The 24514-nt window shown below is 33.7% G+C and overlaps 1 protein-coding gene across 8 annotated transcripts in view; it reads left to right on the top strand.

Moving 5' to 3' along the window:
* spri (sprint) overlaps nucleotides 1-22336 on the top strand; it is a 229174-nt gene extending 206838 nt beyond the window's left edge. For 5 of the 8 annotated variants that reach the window (XM_068772003.1, XM_068771973.1, XM_068772015.1 and 2 more), the window contains 15 exons: nucleotides 47-242; nucleotides 333-727; nucleotides 1419-1554; nucleotides 1677-1832; nucleotides 2167-2293; nucleotides 4116-4230; nucleotides 4474-4569; nucleotides 8878-8974; nucleotides 16190-16359; nucleotides 17073-17177; nucleotides 17371-17556; nucleotides 18149-18280; nucleotides 18901-19128; nucleotides 19593-19818; nucleotides 20276-22336. In XM_068772003.1, the coding sequence (XP_068628104.1) occupies nucleotides 47-242; nucleotides 333-727; nucleotides 1419-1554; nucleotides 1677-1832; nucleotides 2167-2293; nucleotides 4116-4230; nucleotides 4474-4569; nucleotides 8878-8974; nucleotides 16190-16359; nucleotides 17073-17177; nucleotides 17371-17556; nucleotides 18149-18280; nucleotides 18901-19128; nucleotides 19593-19818; nucleotides 20276-20409 (2499 nt within the window). In that variant the 3' untranslated portion in view covers nucleotides 20410-22336. The remainder of the gene's footprint in view (nucleotides 1-46; nucleotides 243-332; nucleotides 728-1418; nucleotides 1555-1676; nucleotides 1833-2166; nucleotides 2294-4115; nucleotides 4231-4473; nucleotides 4570-8877; nucleotides 8975-16189; nucleotides 16360-17072; nucleotides 17178-17370; nucleotides 17557-18148; nucleotides 18281-18900; nucleotides 19129-19592; nucleotides 19819-20275) is intronic. The other 3 variants (XM_068771988.1, XM_068771981.1, XM_068771995.1) reach the window with 3 other exon arrangements.
* Nucleotides 22337-24514: the final 2178 nt, after the last annotated feature.

Raw genomic sequence — 24514 nt, forward strand, 5'->3', positions numbered from 1 at the left:
GCGTAATATCATATGTTGTTATATTTATAAGATATTTTTATTTCAGGAGTCAGATATCTTAGAGTCACCTGGCGTGTACTATAGGAGCTCATTGATGGATAAAGTGAGCGATTATGAAGATATTTGGGGACCAGAAGGCAACAATTGTACTACTTTCAAACCATTAAAATCTGAAAATGATAGTAATATGAACAATGGTCTAATGAAAAGTAAACGGCCCGATCTTTTGCCTGACACACTGCGTAAGTAAAAGCAATTTATAAATTAGTAAGCAAGGTTAATTTGTTAATAATTTACTTATAAAATGCTTATATTTTTTAATATTGTTATAGCAAAATTGAACGCCGCAAAAAGTACACAATCAATATTAGAAAAAGAAAATGTTCACCTCATCAATTCAACGGAGAGCCTAATCGAGAAGAAACATCTCTCTGATAATTCCTTAAAGAAGAGCTACAACGGCTCATGTGAAATTATAGCCACCACCAACAGCAAAGGAGAGATTGTACCAAAGAGACCCGATAAACTTAACATTGCATTAAACATGAATAAGAAATTGACTGAAGAAATCGAAGCAGCGCTTAGGAACAGAGAGAACTATAGAACTGAGAGTATGGAGACTGTCAAATTAGAAGACGATTGTACAAAGGATCCGGTTACTGAAGATTCAGAGAAAGATAATGCCGGTAGTCCGTTTTACGCTGATCCTGTTGATGCACTGAAAGAAGTGAGTATGTTTTTAATATGTTGTTTTTAGATTTTCATTAATTTGTCCTGCTCGAAATTTCTATACGCAATCGAGGTAGGAATGCGGAGATCCGGAGCCTAACAAAAATAATCGACATAGCCGTATTTGCAAGTTGAAATTGTAGGCCACACAGTAAGCAGAACTAATGTCAGCTGGGGCCATACGGTCCTGAAGTGCAGACCAAAGACCACAAGGTGAAAAGACGACCTCGCTAATTTTGTCGGAAAGTTCTGGATGTAGTCTTCTTCTGGTCCGATTTAAATCTACGCGTGAGGCTTATGTTCAGCTCTGCTCTATGTGCCCTACGGCTCAAATGATGATTAAAGAGTTAAGGCATTTTTAAATGCAACCGTGTGATTTTTTTTGGTTTCTTTTTTTGACTAAATTCCGTGTATATTGTGATGTACTTTTTAACAATAAACACAAACCAAATCTGAGGATGCGTAGCAGTTGCAAAGCGTGACGTTCATTGTACACAGGCCTAACTAACGTGTCAATGTGACACTTTATTTCCATAGAGAAACCGTGATATGGACACACGTTTCTCTTACAATAACGTCCGACGTACGGTCCTGCAAACATCTGATACAAACAATAGCATTCCTCCCAAAACGGCATTATCATCAAACTAAGCATTTAATAAATGTTTGACTATTTGAATGTGTTCCAGGCTGCTCTTCCGCCGGTGCAAAGAAGGAAACTCTTAAGAGTAGGTGTGAGTTTGTCTCAAAGATATTCCGAACCGCCGAATCAAAATCACCCCTACTATCCACTCAGAGATATGCATAGTATTGAAGAACTATCACGTAAGTATTAAATATTTTTTTTGTGCTAGCAAATTTAATATTACACTAAAACATTTTTTTACTATGTCTGCTTAGACAAATAATTGGAAGAAAAACTTAATTTATCATTTATTCCTTCCTAGCTTCGTCTCCAAATACATCAACTTCAGTGGATAACCTTGTATCGCTTAGAAGCAAACCAAAAATGCGTCCCGTGGAGCCGCCACGGATAAATAATAAACCACCAACTGGAAAAGGTGATCAACCATGGGCTGTTGATTCCAGCTGGCAATTTATAAGTAAGCTTGTAATACTACACAGTATAATCAGCTTTCAAATAAAACTATAGCAGGCGGGTCGTCTCGAAGAAAGGCAAAATTTTCGCTTTCATTGTGACTACCAATGAGTCACCTTTTGCTTACTTACTGTTGTAATGTAATAATTAATTGTTGCTGTGTTATATTGTTAAAATTGACAAAAAATAAATAAAAATTATGTACGGTATTTCACTTATTTTATCAGGAATATTATACAGAATTAGAGTTAGAGACAAAAATATTACATTGATAACTGACCGTAATTATGTTTTTTTAATATAAACTCCGTAATAATAGGCGGTTTTTTTATTCATAGATAAAAATGAGGAAAGTTCTAATAGTGAAAATGGGACTTTTCCATCGTTAGCTGAACAGGAAACGAGATTGGGTGGAGTTGAAGAAGCTGCACAACATCTCACCGTGCATCAAGTTGTGGCGCAAAAGTACTACTTTAATACATTTTTTTACATTTATAATCTTTAAGTTCATTACACGTTTTATTATTTATTAAAAGCATGTCCTCAAACAAATGCTCTCTTCATGTGAGTGCAGTATATAACAATGCAGACATAATGATAAAGAAAAATATTGCGAAGGAAAAAGAACATCCTTTGAACATAAAATTCGAAATATACTTTGAAACCATGAATCCACGCCGGTTACTCGTAATTGAGTTATGTATATTATGTAGGTCATGCTCCAAAATAGAAGTGTTAACTTGAGATCCTTGAACAGAGAATAATACCTTTTTATACAGTGAATATATGTAGGACCTTTCTTAACATATCTTTAATATTTTTGTATGTAAGTTAACCGATTATTAATTTAGAGCTCCAATAAGGGCGAATCGATAGCTCAAATATCACCAAAAAGCTTTTACACTATTTTTCAGTCATCACTGTATAAAGTGATCACTTCACTCAAGCCAACAATTTTTTTTGATTTTAATATGAAACTATCCAAATTTTAAAAGAAACACTTTATTTAACTATATACATATCCCCCGATTTACACGGTAGATACGTGCCTGAGAAAAATATGTAAATCGAAAATTAAAAATCTTCAAGTCATAACCGATTTTTTTCAATATTTTTAGGTGTACACAGAAATAAAAATAAAATGCATTGACAAGTTAAAATATTTAATATATTACGGAAACACTGTTTTTATTTATTTAATTGCAATACATTAAACAGAAGAACAAAAAATAAAACCTGAGGTGTTTTATTATCATTTATCACTCTCTGAAATTACTCTTTTATATCTCATTTATTTTTTCGGAATTGAAGGTTCGAATTCACTTTCATCACTCGAAGTTATTTGTGCCGATTCGATGTTTGAAGCAGAAATATTTACATTATGAGAGATGATAATAAAATCGGTGATAAAAGAAAAAAAAACTTATTTGGAAAACCATGTAAAAACGAAAACGTGTAAAACAAGTACCGTGTAAATCGGGGGATAGGTGTATTGTCATTACATTATTTGGTATTTCTGAAACCGTTCTCATAGATTTATTGACACCAAATGTTCTTTACGTGCACATCTGTGCCGCTCTTCGGCAGTATTTACTACGGTTACTGTGATAACTTTTCAAACACGGTCATGATCCCAAGCTGTGAGGAATACGACGCAAGAAGGGATAGCCATCCATTCGCTTCTAAAGCTTTTACCAAGCATTACCTGTATGTAGCTTTCAAAGCAAATAATATTCTCAAGTCGAGTTTGAGAAATATAGCCAAAGTGTAGTTTCTAAAAATAAATTAAATTTATACGCTTCTAACAGTAGTCATTTTTGTCTAAAACATTAAAATGAATTTTAGATGTCGTTAAATACATAATGTGATATGTATATTTTTAACGTGGCCCTGAAATTGGCTTAAAATTGGCACAGACATACTAACAAAAAAAACATAAAAATAAGTAAATCGAAACCATGCTTTCTTTCCCAAATTACATACAAATATGGTTGTTAATCGTTTATTAAATAAGCCATAAATAGAAATAACAAGACGAGGAATACGGAAAAGTGATAAAGCAGCCGACTGAAATTACTTCTTCTTTTCATCTGATGGACGCCCACTTCAAGGTATAGGCCTCTCCCGAAGATCGCCACGACGTCTGGTGCTGCGCTGCCGGCATCCAGCAACTTCCTGCGATCGATCTATGTCGTTAGTCCACTTTGTGGGGGGCCTATTCATTACTACTGATTATTACTAATCTTTAAATGTAAGACGCACTTAATATTGATATCTTATTGTACAGGTTCCCTGAATTAAGACTCAATGCCGAGCCTACCGCTTTGCCAGAAGAAATACGTTCTCCTCCCCGAGCATCTTGCTATGATAATGTTCACGATCTGAGACCATTATCTGAACAGGTATTGTTTTTTATAACTACAGCTTATAAGGTAAATCTAATGAGAACAAAATGAAAGTAATCACGTAATATATGATATTCATTTTACAATTTGAAAAGGGCGTTCTGTTGACTGAAAACAGACTCAATTGGACTTGATTTTTGTTCACTTTTCATGTTTAATCTTGCTTATATATGCTACAAGCATTGTTAGAATATAAACTCTCAAGTTTAATTATCTAACATCGTAATTTCCACTTGTTAGGCAAGTGACGACGGCACAGTTTTCTCGGAGCCATGGGACAGTTCGCAGTGGGACGGACTTATTCCTCCTTGCAATGGACATCAGTCATATGACACTGTAAGTAGCTTCCACATTTCTATCACTATATTTCTACTTCTACATACTTTTCTCGCAAAAGGATCGCCGTGATGACGGCGCTGGGCGTATCCAGCGGCATCTCGCGACCTATGGCATCGGTCTACCTAGTGAGATGTTCGTGGTCGCCACTAAATCTTTCGACCTCCAAGGCCGGTCGAACTTCACAAAGATATAGGTTTTTGTGTAAAATATTAGCAAGAAATAACCTTAAAAGGACTTTTAAACCAGCTCAAGGCGCGCGTGTAAGTTATGCGCAAAAGGAAAACTTTGAACCTTGCATCTAATAATAACTAATGATATTCTTGTTGCATATTCATTACAATAATTTGTATTGCATACTATGTGACCTGAGTCTATTACACTTGATATCGCCTATTTGCTGCCTAAGCCTATATATTTATGCATGTAAAATTTTGTTAAATAGAGAACAAACACGACCAGAACGAAATGACATTAAGTTAGCAAATAAAGTACTTTGCCGTTAACGTTAGCACTATTATTGTGTGTTGTTATTTTATACAAATTGTTTATTTATATCATCATTATATCAACCCATAGACACCCGCTGCAAGTCACAGGTCTCTTAAAGACCACGAACACCAGTCTTGCGCCCGCTTCTGGCAATTTCTCACGACCATAGCTTAATAACTTAATATATCGAGATAAATGTTTGTCATCTTCACGGTATTTTTTTTTCGCACTTTGAAACTGGATTCAAAATGAATGGACTCCCTCCAATAGGTTGGCTTGTACTGACTACATAGTAATATTATTCGTCAGTCTTCTTTGTACAATTCCAAGAGATGGGTCCCGCCTAACAGTGTTGTGGCACAATCGTGTTTTCCGATTTTAAATGCGCTGTAGGTATAATGATATAATAAAGTTACAGAAACCGCTTTACCACGTCTGAGGTATGCGAGCGGTAGTAAGCACACCACTTCACAGAATTTTGTGCTTAAAAAATTTTTTAATACCATAAATATAATAAGAATTTCGAATCACATATCATCAATTAAACTTCTGTTTCTTATTAATTACAGTTAAAAGTGGTGTCACCTATGCTTACGCTGGTTAATAATATGTTACAGAACATCGGTATTTAGCACAATAAATTTTAGTACCAAATAGATTTTACGAAATCCCGGTCATAAAGACATAAACATTGATTATTGTTTTACACGGTACCGTATTGATACGATCGTATAAAAATTGAGGTCAATTGATCAAACACGTTTGGTGCGAGTAAAGTCTGCGCCCTATCGTAAATTGTAATGCGTAGTGCATTATCTCAAATGTTGGTCAATTACATGTACATTGATATCGTAACAGAACTATTACAATTATTTCATAATTGTTGCACCTATCGACTTCATTTTATAAAGTTTAAGTGTTTTTTACAATAGCTGTAAGCTAGCCATGTATACATTTCAAGTTTTACGAGGCAAGATAAATAACCCATTGGTTCTAGTTTATTTAAATTTTATTCCAAACATAGAAAATAAAAGAGAAGCTATTCAGGGTTATTATTTACTCGTGACACTTATTGACGCATTGTTACTCTGACTCTTGATGGAGCTCGGTGACCTCCGAATCGAATGAAATAAATAGTGGGATTTCAAAGGAAACCTTCGTGTCTAGTTAGGTAAATAGATCTAGTTCAAGCGCCCTCAGTGCCTTGTTTCCTTCTTGTTTACTCAGTTAAGTTAGCAAACAAGATTACGCAGTGAAAAAAAAATATGTATTTTATTTCCGCGTACTTATATCGTATTTATTCGTGTCGTAATGTTACGCCTAAAACGAACAATTAATGTGTACAGGTATTAACAAAACTGGTAGTACTGTTTACTTTAATTACACTAGCTTTACAATAATGGACTGATAAACTACGATAACGGCATTCCATACAAGTTAGATCCATTTTTACGGTTATTTCGTGTTATAATGAAGCCAAAGCAATATATGCTATGGTAAAATAATGTAACTGAAATAAACATTCTGGAAAAGAAATAATAGGAAGCTGTTCGAGCCGAGGTTCCCGAGGGAGCCCTAAAGCCCTGTTACCAAAAATAAAGTCTAGACTAAAAGCCCTCCGCGCTAGCCTCCTTCATCCCCTCTTACCCTCTAAATGTTAATAAAGCAACAACGACTTTCTGTCAAAAAATTGGGTTACTGAATACTGCCTTCCTTCTTTTAAATTAGAAAGATTATTGATGGCCATAGTTTTTATTAATGATGTGTTTCCTCTTTCTTGATCGTATCCCAGTATTGAGTAGTGACTCTGTTTGGAAATTAAGTCGAGCACTGTATCTTCCGCACTTAGGTTTTCAGAGTGTACTGCTTCGGCTAATGTGGTATCGGGCGTGGTTATCACCGGATATATATATATGGACCTGATCGGACCGGCGCAATGGCAATACGTTTAAACGTAATTATAATAAACAAATTGATAAAATCTCTGCGGCATAAGTCAGAATCTGTTATAGCACCTAAATACATTTTAAGTACCGTCAACTGTGGCAACTATACCATGTTTTTCAATATTTTATGAAACTGTCGAAACAAGACATGAGTTATCTTTTCCATCATTGCATAATCTGTTGAACTGGACATGTTTCTACATATTAATCAGTAAAATTCTACAAAATAATTAATGTATCGATTGTTAAGTTCAAAATCATACCTTGCGTAAAGTTACCAAGTTTTTGGCAACTTTACCCGTTGTCCAATATTTAATAATTTGAACAAATGCGTGCACTTGTGAATTTATATTTATTTTTACTTTATGAAGTCATTCTCTTACATGTGGGTAGTAAAAGCACCTACATGGTATCGAGACTATTTTTTTGTCTGTATTAATAACTTAATGTACGGTAAAGTTGACCAAAGATTTCCTGACTTTTACGTTATTTTATGGATTAACTCAACTTTCTTTAAAAAAATAAAAACAAAAAAATTGTATTATTTTTTATTATCTAATTAAAACTTAAATTTAAAAAGTAACTAAGTATTGTTAGTAAAACTGCTGTTAAGTCGACGATCTGACTATAGCCTGTTCCAATGATTGCAGATGACAAAAGAGGTAGAAAATAAATATTGACGATGAAGTATCAATATAAAATTTAATAATTATATATACACGGGATTTTCATCTATCTCAATATAATAAAATGAGAGAGATTTGGTTATATGTTAGTTCGTAAAAAAAAACTTGAAACTTTAAACTTGAAATTTTATCTATTGTAATAACAATAATTAAACAAAATATTCTAGATCTTCATCCTCATAAAAAACAAATAAAAAAAAAACAATACTATTAACCGATTTTTTGAATAAATAATTAATATGTTTTACACATTTAACGAATTTCTTAATTCGACAACCCTACTATTAGGTAAAGATGCCACTGATCATGCGGTATTTTGACCTAAACATAAATATCATTCCTTTCATCGTTACTTTTGTTCATTATTACAGAACTAGTTGTTGAAACTGTTTGCACGTTAAATGCACAGTAACATGACAATATAACTCATAATATTCAACACCCAGCTTACCTTAAGTCTTACCTTAAGTTCGATTTTTCTTAAAAATTTCAAAAGTTTTCGGGAGCTGCACAAACACAAATTGACCGTTGCGAAGAAAAATGACTATATTTGGATTATTAGCGATGTGACCTGAGAAAAAAAGTTTTTGGTATGCCAGAATTTAATCTATAATCTACCAAAATGCATAAAATATAGTTCGTGTAACAAAAAATGGTTTTAAACTAATATTTGTGTCCGCGGTCGTCGTAGGTCAAGTTGCCCATAGAAAGTAGTTGCCACAGTTGACGGTATTTAAATAATTCACGAGGTGCTGAGCTCTTAATGTTTTAGGCATTCGAAATTTTGTAAAATAAAACTTGAAAGACATATTATATCCTTACATTTTCTTTAATTTATTTTTAACTTTGATTTGCCACGGTGCTTACTATATTTTTTGCTTGCGTTTACTAAGCGCAGACAAGGATGGGGATTGCCGCTATTTGATACGGTTCTTTCTTCGCCCAGCTGCGTGTCAAGCGACAGATTTTTATTATTTACTATTTTTTCTTATGTCTTAAGTACTTGTGTACTAGGGGAAGTAAAATTAATATATATATAAAAATATATTTATTACACAATGAAGTAAAATTAAAAGCTTAAGTTTTATTCCGCTGAAACTGTAAAAACTGGTGTGCTAAAAACACTAACTTCGTCCGAACATTTGTAAATAAATATTTCATTCCATATTTTTGTCTTTGAAAAGGATGAACCGTGTGAATGGGAGTCGCCCGTACCAAGAAGGGGCCCGTCGGCTGTGTCTCGCTCGAAGAGCTTCAGAGACCGTCTAGATCCCTTACTAGGTGAGTGTTGATTTTTTATAACAGTTTTAGTGCATTTATTAAAAATAAATTAAGCAACAATATACACGTGGGTTTACGTTTATACGAAACTAACGACATCATAACACATATACTAGAATCCCTAAAAGTGACGATACCTGTATCAGCCTTTATCCTATTCTCAGGAAACGTATATTACCAATAGAACTTGCTGTTCCTTAGAAAACAAATACACTAAAAGCTAATACGACAATAAGGTGAACAAGTAGTTGGATAATAAAGTCAACGAAATAACTGGTAATAAATATAAGAATCGGAGGTATATCAGCGAAATATCTCTGCAACCCAAGATCTAGGCCGGTTAAGAGGGAACGAGCTTCCAACGCATCATTCGCCATTGATCAGGACCATTTCATATTTGTTTATGTAGCGAGAGGAGACTAGTCGGTGAAGGCATTACAAGCAAGCCTTCTAAAGTCTGCTTCACTTTTTTTGGAGCACCCTTTATTGCGGACCTCTTGTTCTCCCCTATCTAATGAGGGACAAGGTCTTTTTAGTGCTTAAATATTTTTTTCACAATTTTTATTTATTTTCTTACTCTTCTTACATTCTTCACAATATCATTCATTCGTCATCTATTTTCTATTAAAATGTCTACTAGCATTCCCGTTCTTACTTGGCTCTTTCTTAATCTACATTCGTTTCCGCTCCCAAAATTTTACAGTAAGTTCTTCTCTTTTTGTTTTTCCAATAGTTTATCTTCTAAGTTATTGTTATCTTTACATTTTTATTATTTCCTCTTTTTCTAGGTTCTTAAACACTTTTTACATTTTTTTAATTGTAAATTATTTTCTTTTCCGGTATTACTCGACCCTATCTTCATTTATTTTTATTTATCCCCTCTTTCATTACCCTACTGGCTAATTTTAGAAACGGGGGGCGACTCTTTTCATCGCCCACCCGGGAGGCGATGTTCTCTGCCTCAATTCATTTCTCGTCTGCCTCACTTTACAACGCGATAGGCTCGACACTCACTCGGTGTATTCATTAAATGCTAAGAATTTACTTTTCTAATTAAAATATATCTGGTAAAAAATTATAGTCAAGAAAAACGGCAAAAACGTGACATTTAAAAAAAAAAGTTACGAAAATAAGAATTTGTTTAAAAAAGTTTAATTGTATGAGAGGCGTTCGGCCATTTTAACCTTAATGTTTTAATTGTTTAGTTGAAACATTCAATTGCTGTAATTCTGACCATTAAAAAAAGAATCGATATTTTAACAACAAAAAAAAATTAAACTCTGATGTAGGACTCACTTACCCCTCTGTTACGGTTAGATCTTTTTTTTTAAATCATCTGGGGTATAACGGTTTCTAAAATTCAAAAGGTGTGTTTACTTCCGATCGGTCAGCGCAGATGTTGGCTTACTACACGTACGAAACATAAACGCAGCTGTCGTGCATTTTAAAGATTAGTTGAAATTTTACTTTCAAAAAATCTACGTTCAATATTTCACCCCATAGATGATACCTGATTTTTTTTAATAAAATAATCACGTGCTTATATTTCTATTCCTAATATAATTAACCGCGTAAACATAGCTCATTCATTAATAGACGATAATGTGTCTAGTGAACGTAATGCCCTCATTATCTGAATTAAAATTATTCAATTAATAGTTGTAAAAAAACTTGAAAAAATAATAAAAGTAAAGTAAGAAAGCTCATATGCATAAATAAAAACCAAAAAAGGCAACTCTAAAAAAATTACGTCCTCTGTAATGTTTATTTACCATATGTTTGTAAAATCACTTTTTGTATAACACTACCAAATAAACATAAGTATCAATTACTATTACGTAAATAAACAAGCCACTATCTTGTAGTAAACATATCGTAAATATTATATTACATAAACAGGTACCTAATTTGTTGCTCCTTGACAGCAATAAAAATGTAACCAGCAATGAAAATTATTAATAGCCAATGATCCAGTATAGTAATTGCATATTTCACACAAGACGCATGTTCACATCATGACCGCATGCCCGATAACATATAATGAATCATTACGAATAATTACGAAATTAATTAACTTTGTAGAACACGAACAATGGCACCGCTGTGCGCGTGTTATCTATACCGACTTTAGTTATGTAAATAAATTAACAATTGTTAAAGGGTAAAGGTCTGCGCGTGCCAGGATTGTACTACACACCGACCTTACCAGCCGTTGCTCCGGCGGCTGCGTTCAGTATCCCACCGGCGCTCACGCAAGTCGTGTCGTTATCTCAAATTGTTTACGTTGTGTGAATGAGAAATTACCGTTTCAAATCTTTCCTGCACGCGGGAAGAAACCGCCGGGTGATAAATCATGAATTGGTTCAAAAAGTTGTTCTCAGAAAAGTGCGAGAAAGTGACTGAAGTGAACACCAAATCTTCCAAAATCTGGAAAAATGTTGGACCTAAATGGAAACCGGAACCTCCCCAGAACCCAGAGACGTCAGTTTCGTCGGAGCCATCCCAAATCCCGGATACGGTAATAACCGCTGGCGAAGATGTCTACGCTTTAACAACGATTAAAAATTTTCGTTGCGATGACCTCAACGATTTTGTCTTGGAGAGTGAATGGGTGATTGTGACTAAAGAAAAACTTCTGGAGCCAAGCTTTCAAAAGCACTTGTCAAAGAAGGAATCGTTGACTAATTTATGCAAGATGTCGAGGGAGAGTTGTGTAAATAAAAAGGAAGTAGTGGTTGTCTCCAAACCACCAGCCTGTCATTGTAGTGATTTGTGTTCCGAGGAAAACAGTGAAAAGAAACAAAACGTGAAGCCTTTACACAGATTTATTAAAGCCGTAATAAAGTTTTGCCGACGTGTATATAGAAAAATTAAGACCTGTCTAACGTTTAGAACCGCTAAGAATAGCTACAAGAGCATAGAAGATGACTTATCCGAGTTTAATCAGTTGTATCAGTGTAGGTAATGTTTTTTTGTTATCTTATGCTTTTTGTCCTCCACTTTAAATGGAGAGTGAAAATAATGAAAAGTATATATATATACATGTAAAATCAAGCACCATATTTGTAATCGAAATGTGCTAGACGTATCATTGGACAATCCATTTAAAATGTTTAGGGGTCTATGCTGGATCATCGGTTTTTATCTTGATATAATTTTGGGGAGCTATGGTTTAATTTAAATATTTGTTTTACTAGTTAACTCTCACACAAAGTTTGAGGCATTTTAAGATTTTTATATTAATATTATTCAGCTCTTTAAAAATCAAAAATAAGTATTCATTCTTATAGATACATAAAAGTGTAGTTATATTAGTTTTCGAAATATTGACATAAAAAAATTTAAAAGAAGCTGGAATGCCGTCTATTCTAGTTCTATTGTTTATAAGCCGCCGTCGTTCAGAATGTTTTCTTTTGTAATAAGAAGTATATTAACCAAATGGACAAAGATAAAAGAATTTTAACAACAATGCACTTAATACAATAATGGTTTTGTTCATAGTCAAAGTTTTGAATCAGGATTGTGTTCATTTACTTGAACAAAATGCACGGCGCCTTAGCATCCCATCAGGGTGGAGGTAGAAAAAAACACATCTAACGCAAAAACAGAAACACGTGTTGTTTTACTACCGCAACTGTTTTTTGCTTAAAATACGGCAATACTTACAAATAATAATAACTGATAATAGCAACATAATGCCATCATGGCATTATCATGCCATCGTTCTGCCGTTCTTGTAATTTTTTTTTTTGAAATTGCAATACGCGTCTATATTGGTAACCAAAGCAAAGGTGTTCTTTCGGGGGCCCTTGGTTCCATTCACTCTAATTTTTGGAGACGTTCAAGCTCATAAAAATATCGATGTTGAAGTTCGCAAACTTAACCCGACATGTCTAGCATACGGACGAATAGCTCGTACTGTTCCTTGAAGTCGAATCTTAATGTTTAAAAAATATAATTAATGCAGTATTAATTTAATTTTTTTCTTCATCTATTTAAATTTAGTTAACTTAATAGTATCTTGTTATTTTTACTTAATACTTTTGATGTAGTTTGAATTTTTTCGATCATTAGTAAATAGAAAACAACGATACATATCCACATGAAACGAAATAAAAGAATTGATCTACTCAAATAAAAATTTAATATGAAGAGAGAAATTAACTCAGACTCCTTATAATGTTCAACGGCAGTATAAGGTTCAATGTTCAGTGGTTCGCTGTGCAGCTAAACTTGCGAACCGTGACAGGCTATGGGCAAAAGATGAAACGGGCTGGCTGGCTGACAAACTTGCGCGACAATATTAAAGTAAGCGTGTATCGTGTTTGACGAGTAAATAAGCTTTTCGAGCGATAAGTACGCATACATATTTGAACGTCTGTCGGCCCAAGAATTGCTTTGAAACCTCTCAATATCATGAAGTTAGAAAGAACCCTACCGAGGCTCTGGAATGTGCTCTCTTATATTGACAGCAAAGAGGTTTAGATTTAATCAAAATCCTTTCAAGTAAGCTAACGACGAATAACACCAGTTTCCTTTAACAGTAAACAATATGCCATAACGCACATAATGTGATTTCGGTTCAAGTATTATCGTGCGATGTCGATGCTGTTAGCCTTTGTAGGGCGGTCTCAGCAAAAAAGATGATTAATTACAAGAAGTTGCGAACAAAAAATACGCACACTATAACAACGTAATTGTATTTTGTTTTCACCACGCCGTAGTTCCCGTGTTGTGCAGTGTTCGCCCACCATATGCAAGGGTCATATCGTATTCACAAAAACCTGTTTAGAGTTTATTGCTTTCTGCCCTTTCCGTTTGGTTGCTTTTATTTATTCGAAGTGAGACCGTTAATTACAAAAACATTTTTCCAAGTATCTTATGATGTATCTTTAAATATTTTGTTCCGTCTAAATTAATTTTAATAATTTTAAATCTTTTAACATAAATTAAAGTTTAATTAGAAGCTCAATGTATGCTGCACTGTTAGATTATCCTATTTTTACATTTATATAAAATTACCACTAATCATTTATTTATTTATGTCGGAGGCGGCTTAACTCGTATAAACTAGATTACAGTCGGTTACAGTCCTAATAACTGCTCTCCAGTGAAATGTAATGTTAATATTAACACGTTCACTGCGGGCCCAATTTTGAAGAACTTTCAGCTGGTGCGGTTGTGGTAGAATCAGCCTCAAGCTGAGCTTCCTAGTAGTGCGGTTGAGGCCTTTTCTGCCTCATGTTTCAATAATTTTTTTTACAATATTGAGTCAATGCTTCGCAGACATAAAGAAAGCTATATTTGTCTTTGTCATACCTCATACGGTTAAGTGTAAACAGCCGCCGCACTAGAGAGAAAACACGAGTTTTACGCGCCGCACCAGCGCAAAGTCTACCATGAGGCTGAATCGGCCTCAAGCCGCAGTGAACGTGTTAATATAATAATTATACATTTAAATTCAGTAGTAAAAGTAGTTAGATGATGTGTAAAAAAAGTAATTTTAAAAGTAATGTAATTAAAAGCAATGTAAAATAAACACAATAAAACTGTTATTTATTTACAATGGTAAATGTATTTATAAGTAAATAAATGTATTTATTAGTAAAGATTTTTCACATTGAAAATTAAAGATTAAAATAAAATTGTTACGTACTTCGCATAGTAGGGAAGTACTGAGTTTACTTTTATTTCATTTAAGTAAGAAATGAGTTGTATAAGAATATAATACAAATAAAAGGATACGTTAATACTTATCAACCGTATCTAATTAAAAGATAAGTGTAATATAAAATCAAACACAAATTATAATCTCTACTTAAACATTTATACTTCGCCTTAATTCCATTCATAAAGATTATTCTTATAATAGTGCAATGACAAAGTACTTATACTTGTTTACTTAATAATTTTACGACGTGACAGCTTTAAGTAAACCGTAATATCAATTTAAATAGGTTGTGAAAATGTTTGCGGAGCGTTCGGATTTATATAGTCTTATACTCGTATAAGACTATTCAATCAATAGATTATACTACGAACACCTAAGTCTTACCTTAAGCTACTGTCACGGTACTTGTTCCATGAATCAAGGTCATCCTAGTCTTGCAATATTTGAATACAAGCTTTTTTAAAACAATGTGAGGGCTCCTAATTACTTTGCTAATCCTCATACAACTGTCATATCGATAAACAATATAAAATCTTGAACACTAAGCCGTCTTGAACACTAATCGTCGATCGATGACAACAACCAGACATTAGAACTAGTTATAAATTTATTCATATTTTATATATGAAAACCATGACAATGCATACGTGAATTGTAATAAATAAAAGAGAAAACAATGATGTTGAAACAATGATTACCGTTAGATATAGGGACAAGCCTTTGATAGCTCTTTCCAATCGTCATAAAATTAATAACTCCTCTTTAAATAACTGTGCCTTTTTACTACAAAGGAATTGGAACCAGAATCAGCATAAAATACATTAAAAAAAACCATTATACTGAAACATAGTATTCTTAAACGCTTATCACCAGAGTTATGTGAGCGGCAGAACCGGGGAGGTAGACAAACTTCAAAAAATTGTTTTCAAATATCTTATGTCATTCGTTCCTTCCCTGGCGAATCGCTCACGTAGATGAGGCAACAATTGTTTCTTATGATGTTGTCGCTGTTAGTCCGGAAGGCTTTTACATCTACGTCGGAGTTGAGTTCACGGAGCGGAAGGGCTCGTGAACTTACAAGCCGATTAGCACTTCCGTCCATACTGTATTGAGTACAAAAGTTCGACTATAGTGTTAGGGTTTTACAAAGATGTTATGGCTGAGAATAAGGTGCTTCTACAATTGTATTAGGGATATTTGTGAATGTTGTTCCAGAAAAATCCGAATGACCCGTGTATTGTGAGCTTTTTGTAGATCATGTCAAGTTTGGAAACCTCATATCGTTATTTTAATATAAACAATGTTATCACAGGGAGGTCAATTTAAAACTACTTTCACAGTACGGAATACAAACACGAGTGTTCACTACACATAATCCAAAGAGGAAAATAATGTGAAATGGCCGCTGTATTCCAGTTTAAAGTAGATAGTGAAAACTCTAGGTTAATTAGACGAGTCATCTATTATCTTAGAAGTCAGAAGTTTATTGCCAAAGGCTATTACTGTTCTCTAATGGTTGTAATAATTATTTAATTTGCCTTAAGCAGCGGCTGGTCGCGTGAAAGCTCTCCGGGGCGGACGAACGTCTCGCGGTGCCGGAGCAGCCCTAAGAGCGTACGCCCTTCATCTCGCTCAAGACAAAAGCACTACCTTCGCACAGAACGTCGACAACTTCATTGCCTGTACTCTTGACTCTAAGGAAGTTTGTCCACAGGTAACTATTAATTTAACGATTTTATTATTTAAATTAGGCACGCCAAACGCAATTAAAAACAATATATTTACGTATGTTTCGTATATACACAGGCCTGGCCATAATTATGCTAGGTTTTAACGATAAGTTAATAAATAAATAAAAACAATAACTAAAACTCTAAAATTTTTCTACATGCGCCTGTATTCGGTTAAATGAAAGACGTAGCGTTTATTTTATAATAAATATTTATCTCATAAAATTTAACGGTGTAGCTTATTTGCCAATAAGAGCATCTGATCGAGCCGAGGTCCGTGTATACCTTCAAATCAGAATACTGAATAAGTAATAAGTGACAACACATGCCGAAGTTTCCTCTCGGGCGCCATATTACCTGGTCACTTCATAAAGCGTCCGCCTAAGCAACCTAATAGGTCAAAGACCATGTAATCCGGTTGTTTAAAAAGTACAACGGCTCGAGCTATTCTTACAGTAAAATGATTAAGTTTATTAGTAGTTATACTAAAACTGTCGCACTGCATCTGAAGAAAGTGCAGTGAAAGGCACAGGGAAAAATAGTGCGTTGAAAGCAGACTGACGAATCATTTTTTTTCTGTAAAAATGATTAATCAGTGACAAAAATAATTGAGCGTTAATATTTAGTACTGTTACTTTTTTTCACCGGTTGAATGTAATATTACAAAATCACAGCAGGTATCAATTGACAATTTCAGATAATGATGCGAAACATGAGACAATTTATGTCCGGCATGAAGAATTATCTCGTCAAGCATGGGGAAAGAGAATTTGAAAAAGAAGTAGAGAAAGAAAGGCTTAAGGTAAAGAAATTAATAATAATTAAAACAGACACATTATCAAGCTTTTATTCAAAATATTATTTACTTTTAACGAGGTCAAATTCGAACGGAATTTAAAAAAATGGTTTTGACGTAGCTTGATGTCGTTAACGAAAATGTTCAAGTTGGACCGTTACTTCAGATATCAATTAAACATTTCGTCCTTCATTTGCAGTTGAAGCCGACGGAGTTTTTGAATCTGGATGCGATTCTCGAAGGCGTAATGCATCGATTGGTTGTGCGACCACTTCGCGGACGTTTGTATACATTGCTGGCCGCGTGGCATGCGCCGGATCTTCGGCGTCTGCATGCGGCAATCGAACGAGCACAGCATGCGACACCTTTGCAATTGGGTGTTAAGGTCTGTTCCTAAATTACGACAGGTTCAATTAAAAATTATAATGTAATAAAGTTCTTTATTATTTAAGAAAAAGATTTTTGCCTCACAAACTGAACAAACTCTTAAAAAATGTAGTAAATATTTCTAAATCCATAACAATATATGGTGTGAGAGGGTAAAGGCATAAAAGCTTTAAAGGGGTGAATGTATAGTTCATTTGTCAGCAAAAAGCTTAAAAGCTTTTGTACTATTTCCAATCAGCGCCTAAAAAGTGATCACTTTGAAATACGTTACATTAATTAATTTTTTTCTATTAAAATGCGACTGTCCTATAACTTCTGGCAATATAAAGTCTGCAAGGATATATAGTACACACTTATTTATTTATATTATCACGCTATTTGTTAATTCTGAAACCCTGTAATATTACGTTATTTACTATTTCTAAAGACATCGATTTTAGTCACTTTTACTTTTACATTTATCACCCTTCATAATTAAGCATTAGTTCAATTATTTATTAAATTATCATAGAATTATATTCTAGTTATCTTTTCTTGTCTAACTGCATCACTAGATAAGTTGTTTATTGTTATATTGATTTTATTTACAGGAGTCAACAAAAGTACCGTCATCGGCAGTGTTGGCAGTGATCTCAAAACATTTTCTGAAGATGCAAGAGGCTGATTCACCATTGGATAAACTAGAGAATCTTCTGGCGGCCATATCTGTTATGTTCAATGCGGTATATATAAATTATCAAATATTATACTGGAAAAATATTCAAAAGCAAAATTCTTTTTAAAATACAGTAAGACCCCGCTTAATGCATAAGATACATTCCAACAAAATAGTATATAATGCGAAATGGCCCTAATCGAGGCTATCTCAACATGTAAATAGTGTGGTTAGAGGAAAATACACAGATAATTAGATAGGTATTAAATTTAACAGTAATGTTTTTTTTCATAAAAATACAAACATATATTTATTTTAAGTTTTTATTTTAAAACAATTTAAGCGAATACTCTTATAAGAACAACAAAATTTCAAGTCAATCATTCACTCAAGATTCTGGAGTGAAGACCACTTACCGGCAAGCGTAGGAGGTCTATCCACAAGGTGGATAAATGCCAGCTGGTTTCAGCCAGTCGTTTTAAAAATCTAATGGGAGGTCTATATCTAACAGCGGACGTTACTCCGTTAAAATGACGACAATGAGGAATGAGGAATGAATATATATAGTTTAAAATCTTGATTATACAAAACAAATTACATTATTTTTGTTGCGTACTTACCCTTAATCACTAGTACCCTTAATCTCAGTATTTATCATCTTATTAATTCAGGAATTGTGTTATACAGATGCGTGGCGAAAGAACGTTAGGGGCGGATGACTTGCTCCCTGTTCTGGCGTGGACAGTGGCACGCTGTCGACTGGTTTGTGCAGAGCTAGAGGCTGAGCTGATGGCAGGGCTGCTGCCGCCCGCCATGCTAGCCGGGGAGGGGGGATACTACCTCACCGCGCTCTTCTCCGCAGTCGCTGTGCTTAAGAGACTCGCTCCAGAACCCGCGCCGGACAGCACCACGCCTGTAAGTCTATAGAATAGAATAAACTTATCGAAATCACGTAACACGATCCTTAAATTCTTCGAGATTTGCTAAGAGAACTTAAGAATGTCTCTTTTTCATCCAGACTTCCTTACATTGTACCACGGTGCGTTCCCTCTAACACTGAGCCACCGCGTGCCATTAATTGGGGCGTGCCACACAAGACCGTTCATTATGGCGATCTTTGCAGAGGGCCTTGCAGTTGGCGTCTATCATCTGACATTATGATTATAATCATGATTACATTTTCAACTCTTATTGGCAACTGCGTACGGTTTCGCAATGCAGTCTCGTGTAATCTTAATATCATATCTCAGAATGATCATGGAATAGATTAAAGAAATACATAAAGCTACAGTAAAAGATTGTATTCATGATCGAATTCTTGTAAAAAAGAAAAAACTTTTTACAAAGGCATTTGGTGAGGTGATGTGTTTGGTTGGTAGTACCGTCGCGGGTCGTCATCACAGGGGTCGCAGGCGTGGCAAGGGTCGCGCGGCGCTGCAGTGGTCCGCGTCGCGCTGCCGGACGAGTGTCGCGGTTCCATCCGGCGCGTGGCATTGCCGTGCCGGCCCGGGGCGCGTGCGCGCGACCTCTGCCGGGCGCTTGCGCATGCCGCCGCCATCACCAACCCGCAGGACTACGCGTTGTTCGCGCTGCACGACGGCCAAGGTAATCCTCTTAACAAATTCAACATATCTTTATTCGAGTAGGTATTTACAAGCAGTTGGTAATCATTTTATCGTACTGTCAAAAACCATCACACTATATAAGTGTCACTCCCACCAAATCACCTACCACATCACACAAAAATAAATATTATAATACCATATAAATACATAATTATAATACCATATAACACAGTAGTATTGTACTGTATTATACCAGTGTAATAAGTTAATGTAACTAAGCTAATTGTGGAATTGTATTAATTATGTTTAGTTTACTTACTTTACAATTTCAATGAATGTGAGAACCAACACAGACAATTAGAAACAATAGAAAATCTTCGTAGGTAACTCGGGACGCTTTTTTTCTTTTCATATTGTATAATAAAATCGTGATATGTATTTTGGTTATAATGGTATGTATGTTTAATAATGATGGTAAAAATAATTTTTCTTTGCAGAAACAATGCTGAACGAGAACGACTGTCCTCAAGAGGTCATGTCGGAGAAAAGTGGACAGAATTTTATACTGGCTTATAAAAGGATAGACGCTAAAATTGCGTGGCCCCAACAAGCATTGTTGTCTTACCCGTAAGATATTTTTACAATAACGTTAAGCTGCGGCAGCAGAAATCTCTCAGCCTTGATCAATTGACGTGCAATCGAAGTATATATTCATAATAAATACAAACAGTAACGTTCTTATGAAAAAAGTTGTCAAACAATATGCTCATTACCGATTAGTAACAAATTGGACTTTAAAAATTATATTTTTGTCATCTTATTAAAGTGATATTTTAGTACGGTTTAATCCAACCGATGTTTGTGAACTGTCATTTCTTATATTTGTAACCTAGCTTACCCTTTTATCTATAAGTACATTGCAATTAGACAGTATTTTTTAAACCCCGCTGTTGTTATTCGAGACTCTTGCATAACTTTTTAATAAAGTAGCTTTTTTACCCGATAGCTCGTAAGTGACGTTCATATTTTAAGTGACTGGGTGATTTTGGATTTTCTCATTTGAATCTTTTGTAAATTATGACTCGGTTCTTTTCTTTTGTTTTTATTGTATCTGTGTGTCAATTTTAAATTTGATTGTATTGATTGAAACTCTAGGCATCTAGGAGCTAAAGTTACCTTGTAAAGGTTAACAACTATCAGGTGTGCGTATGTAAATGTTCCTAAAATTCGCAATGTACCCTGAACGAACTCACCAAATTGTTGTTTTTAGTTTTTATACAAATAAGTTTTTAAGTATTTTCAAAGGTTTCCCTTTATAACGTTCTATCAAGTATAATTCCTTTAACCTGTATTTTAACCTTTAACGCTAACTTGTTTATTGAACTGTGATGTAATTTGTATTAGTACAGTAAGTTTTGTATTAATTTTGTATATTCGTAGAGGCGATTCTTAATATAATTTATTTAAACTTAATTTAAGCGAATGTATTTGACTCAGTGTTAATGAACTAATGAACAAGTTTTAGCTCGTAGGTAAACTCTAATCTCTTAATATTTATACATCTGTGAGGATGGTGCAAGTTCTATAAAGAGCTAAAATTTATTCATAACAACATACTCTGATATTTCAGTCTGCTTCGTACTAATCCATAGGGTTACTCTATTTCAACTAAACTGACACTATCATGGCGCACTCTGTTTCTGGTATTTTCTGTGGTTTAAAGCTCTGGCTCATATAAGCTAACTTATTTAGCGTCAACCTAGCATAATTATGCTTTTTGTACCTAATGAAGGTGTAACTTTTCACTAGATTTTCACTTTATTATTACCAACAGCCAGCTAAGAGCAGCATGGCTGGGCAGTCTTAGTTCTGGACACTCTTATAGTGTTTAAGCTGTTTTCTTTTCAACAAAGAACAATTTAAGATATCTTTTGAGATTCTTACTAAATATCAAATTTATAAAAAATTGATCTGCTGTTACATCAATATCAATAATAACCACTGTGAATTTTAGTTGTCTGAACGAAACATAAATTAGTTTTGTGTGTTACCAAACTCATTACACATACCAAACTCATAACATTACTATTTTTGATTAATTAAAATCAAAATATAGCAGGGCTTATCCTTTATGAAGTTAACAACCGTTATATTGTTGTAGTGTCAAAAATTTAAACTATGTGACCACATCTACTCAAAGTAAAAAAAAAAAAACTAAAGTGAAACATTTTTGGTTATAATCGAGTTGATAAAAAACAGAAACTCTGCTTATATAGAGACTATGTATGTATATGAACTTAGATTTATTGTTTGTAAAAGAAAACTTCGCAAAAAGAAATTGGATATTGTTTCAATTTCTGGTAACAGAAAATTTACAAAAACTTTTCATTGTGTAATAATCCGAAAAGTGATCTATGTGCAGTGTATGATGCAGACTGGTTATAAGAGTATGGAACAAATTTCTTACAGTATCATCGTAAAATTAGAAATATGAAAGTTCATAACAGTACTTCAGTTTACGACGTTTTTAATATTTTTTATTAAATTTTAAAACCATGCTATGTTAATTATTCCAAAAGTAATTAATTTATCAAAATCAAAAGAATGGTATCAATACATAACAAATAAAACCTTTAATCAGTGCTAGGTTCCCCTGAAAATAAAATTCTACTAGAGACAATTGCCTTTTGTCACATTACTTTCAAACATAAACTAAAGAGTTTAATTTATAATAAAGTTAACGGTTTAAAAAAAGCGTTTGAAAATACTCTTCAAAAATTTTCACTTTGCACATTAAGCATGCAACATTCTTATTTTTTAATTACCATAATTATCATTAACTTTAAGAAGTATGAATTTCTTGTATTTTACAGTTAAGTAGAAACAAAAGTATTGTATTTTGGCGCACTAATCGTTTTTGTAATATACACACTGTTTTGGTAAATATTGTAGAAAAAAACCACTAATAGCAATTTTTTATTAAATTCTAATAGGTAGATACTTATCAATTAGTATATATTAGATTATAGACCACGCAGAGTAATTAAAATGAAATAAATACCCGTTATCTCTTAATTTGAAAAACCATTTGTCATAACTATACAATTATAACTCTTGAATGGATGATACTGTATGAGATTTGTATTTATAGCAATCATGTATTTTTAAACTTAGTTATTATATAACACGTATATTGTGTTTCAATAACATTTTCAGTCATTTGTGAGAAATTAAACGAATTTTTACCAAACTTAATACTGTTTTTGTTTTAATAACCACCAGATGAGGCAGTTGTAGGCCACCACGAAGTATTTTAAGTTATATTGTATAATCCGTCCAGTGTAATTGTTGTCGTAATTTTAGAAAATCAGCGACCTTTAAATACAATAACTGCTACCGACATTGAGCACTCTCGGGTACTCATGAATCGGAATTCTAAACTCATCTCCGAGACAGCCCAAATTGATTCCTCTCGATGGCTTTTGCACCCATTAACGTTATGGAGTGTTTACCTAAATTTATATAATGCTTAGCCACCTCTTCAACTTGGAAAAATAAATATTAGTAATAACTCGTGCAGATTTTCTGGTAATGGACAAATACCAATTCACTAAAAGCTAAGTAGTAAAGTAAGAAAGTAAAGTAATTTTATGTTATTATATGCTGTTGTACAGATTTGCAATAGGCATGTTTATTACTTAAAAAAATACTTCTGGAAGACTTCGTAACTATTATCTCACAACCAAAGCTTTAAACCTATAATAACTTAACAAATAAATACGACAAGCATAACCTGAAAATTTTTCACTTTGTGAATGTATAACAACAATCATTAATCAACCTCAGACAACAACTGTCATAGTTGCCTTTAAGTTTATTAACGCTCTTTGGATAGAAGTCTTTCTAAAAAAGTTAACAAGCTTTTAAAGTTCAAATGTTGACATTCCATTTGGGCCGTAAATTCATCCTACGCTACAATTTAGGAGTAAAGAAAGTAACGGTCGACCACAAAAATAAAAAAAAAAATTGTTGTTGTTTTTGTTACATATATTTACCAACACACCACTAGACACCCAATGCATTGTTTAGCAACTTCAGGCCTCTTTCTCTTACTCTCTTTCTTTACCGTTAGTAACGGTAATGTTGCATTAATTAACAAAACTTTTAAACTTATATTAAATAAATAAAAAATCAACAAGGTTGATTTTAACAATTACTAATATAATAAAAAAATTAACATACAAAACAATTCCACTGACGTCGACGTCAAGAAATAATTTACAGGCTTCTAAACTAAGTTTTGTCAATATATTGTGGTGCTAACAAAACGTAACTATGTAGAAAATGCATTCTCGTTATATCTCTAGGTTACGAAAAGTAAACTAGGCCGGCTTTCTCCACACTACATACACAAGCGATTACTGTAAATAATCTTATGTGGATAATAATAACAATAAAAAATAATAAATAACTGGAATAAAAAAAATACGGTTATGAATATGCATGTTGATTATCCAAAAAAATACCCACGAGCGCTTTGGGATAATGTTAATGTCGACTATCCGGTAAAAATTTCAAAAAATGCTAATGCATCGAGCGAAACGATTGCGAGAAAGTGGAAAACATCCCCAGAAGTTATTCATGAGCCTACGGTAAGCTAACTTATATAAAATTTCATTCGAAATTTAAAATCCATTAAAATTGTTACACAAAATTATATATAAATTTAACCATTT

The sequence above is a fragment of the Battus philenor genome, unplaced genomic scaffold, assembly GCF_028537555.1.
Source record: "Battus philenor isolate CCGP_79_NKW_IND1 unplaced genomic scaffold, ilBatPhil1.0.hap1 SCAF_11, whole genome shotgun sequence".
Taxonomy (NCBI): domain Eukaryota; kingdom Metazoa; phylum Arthropoda; class Insecta; order Lepidoptera; family Papilionidae; genus Battus; species Battus philenor.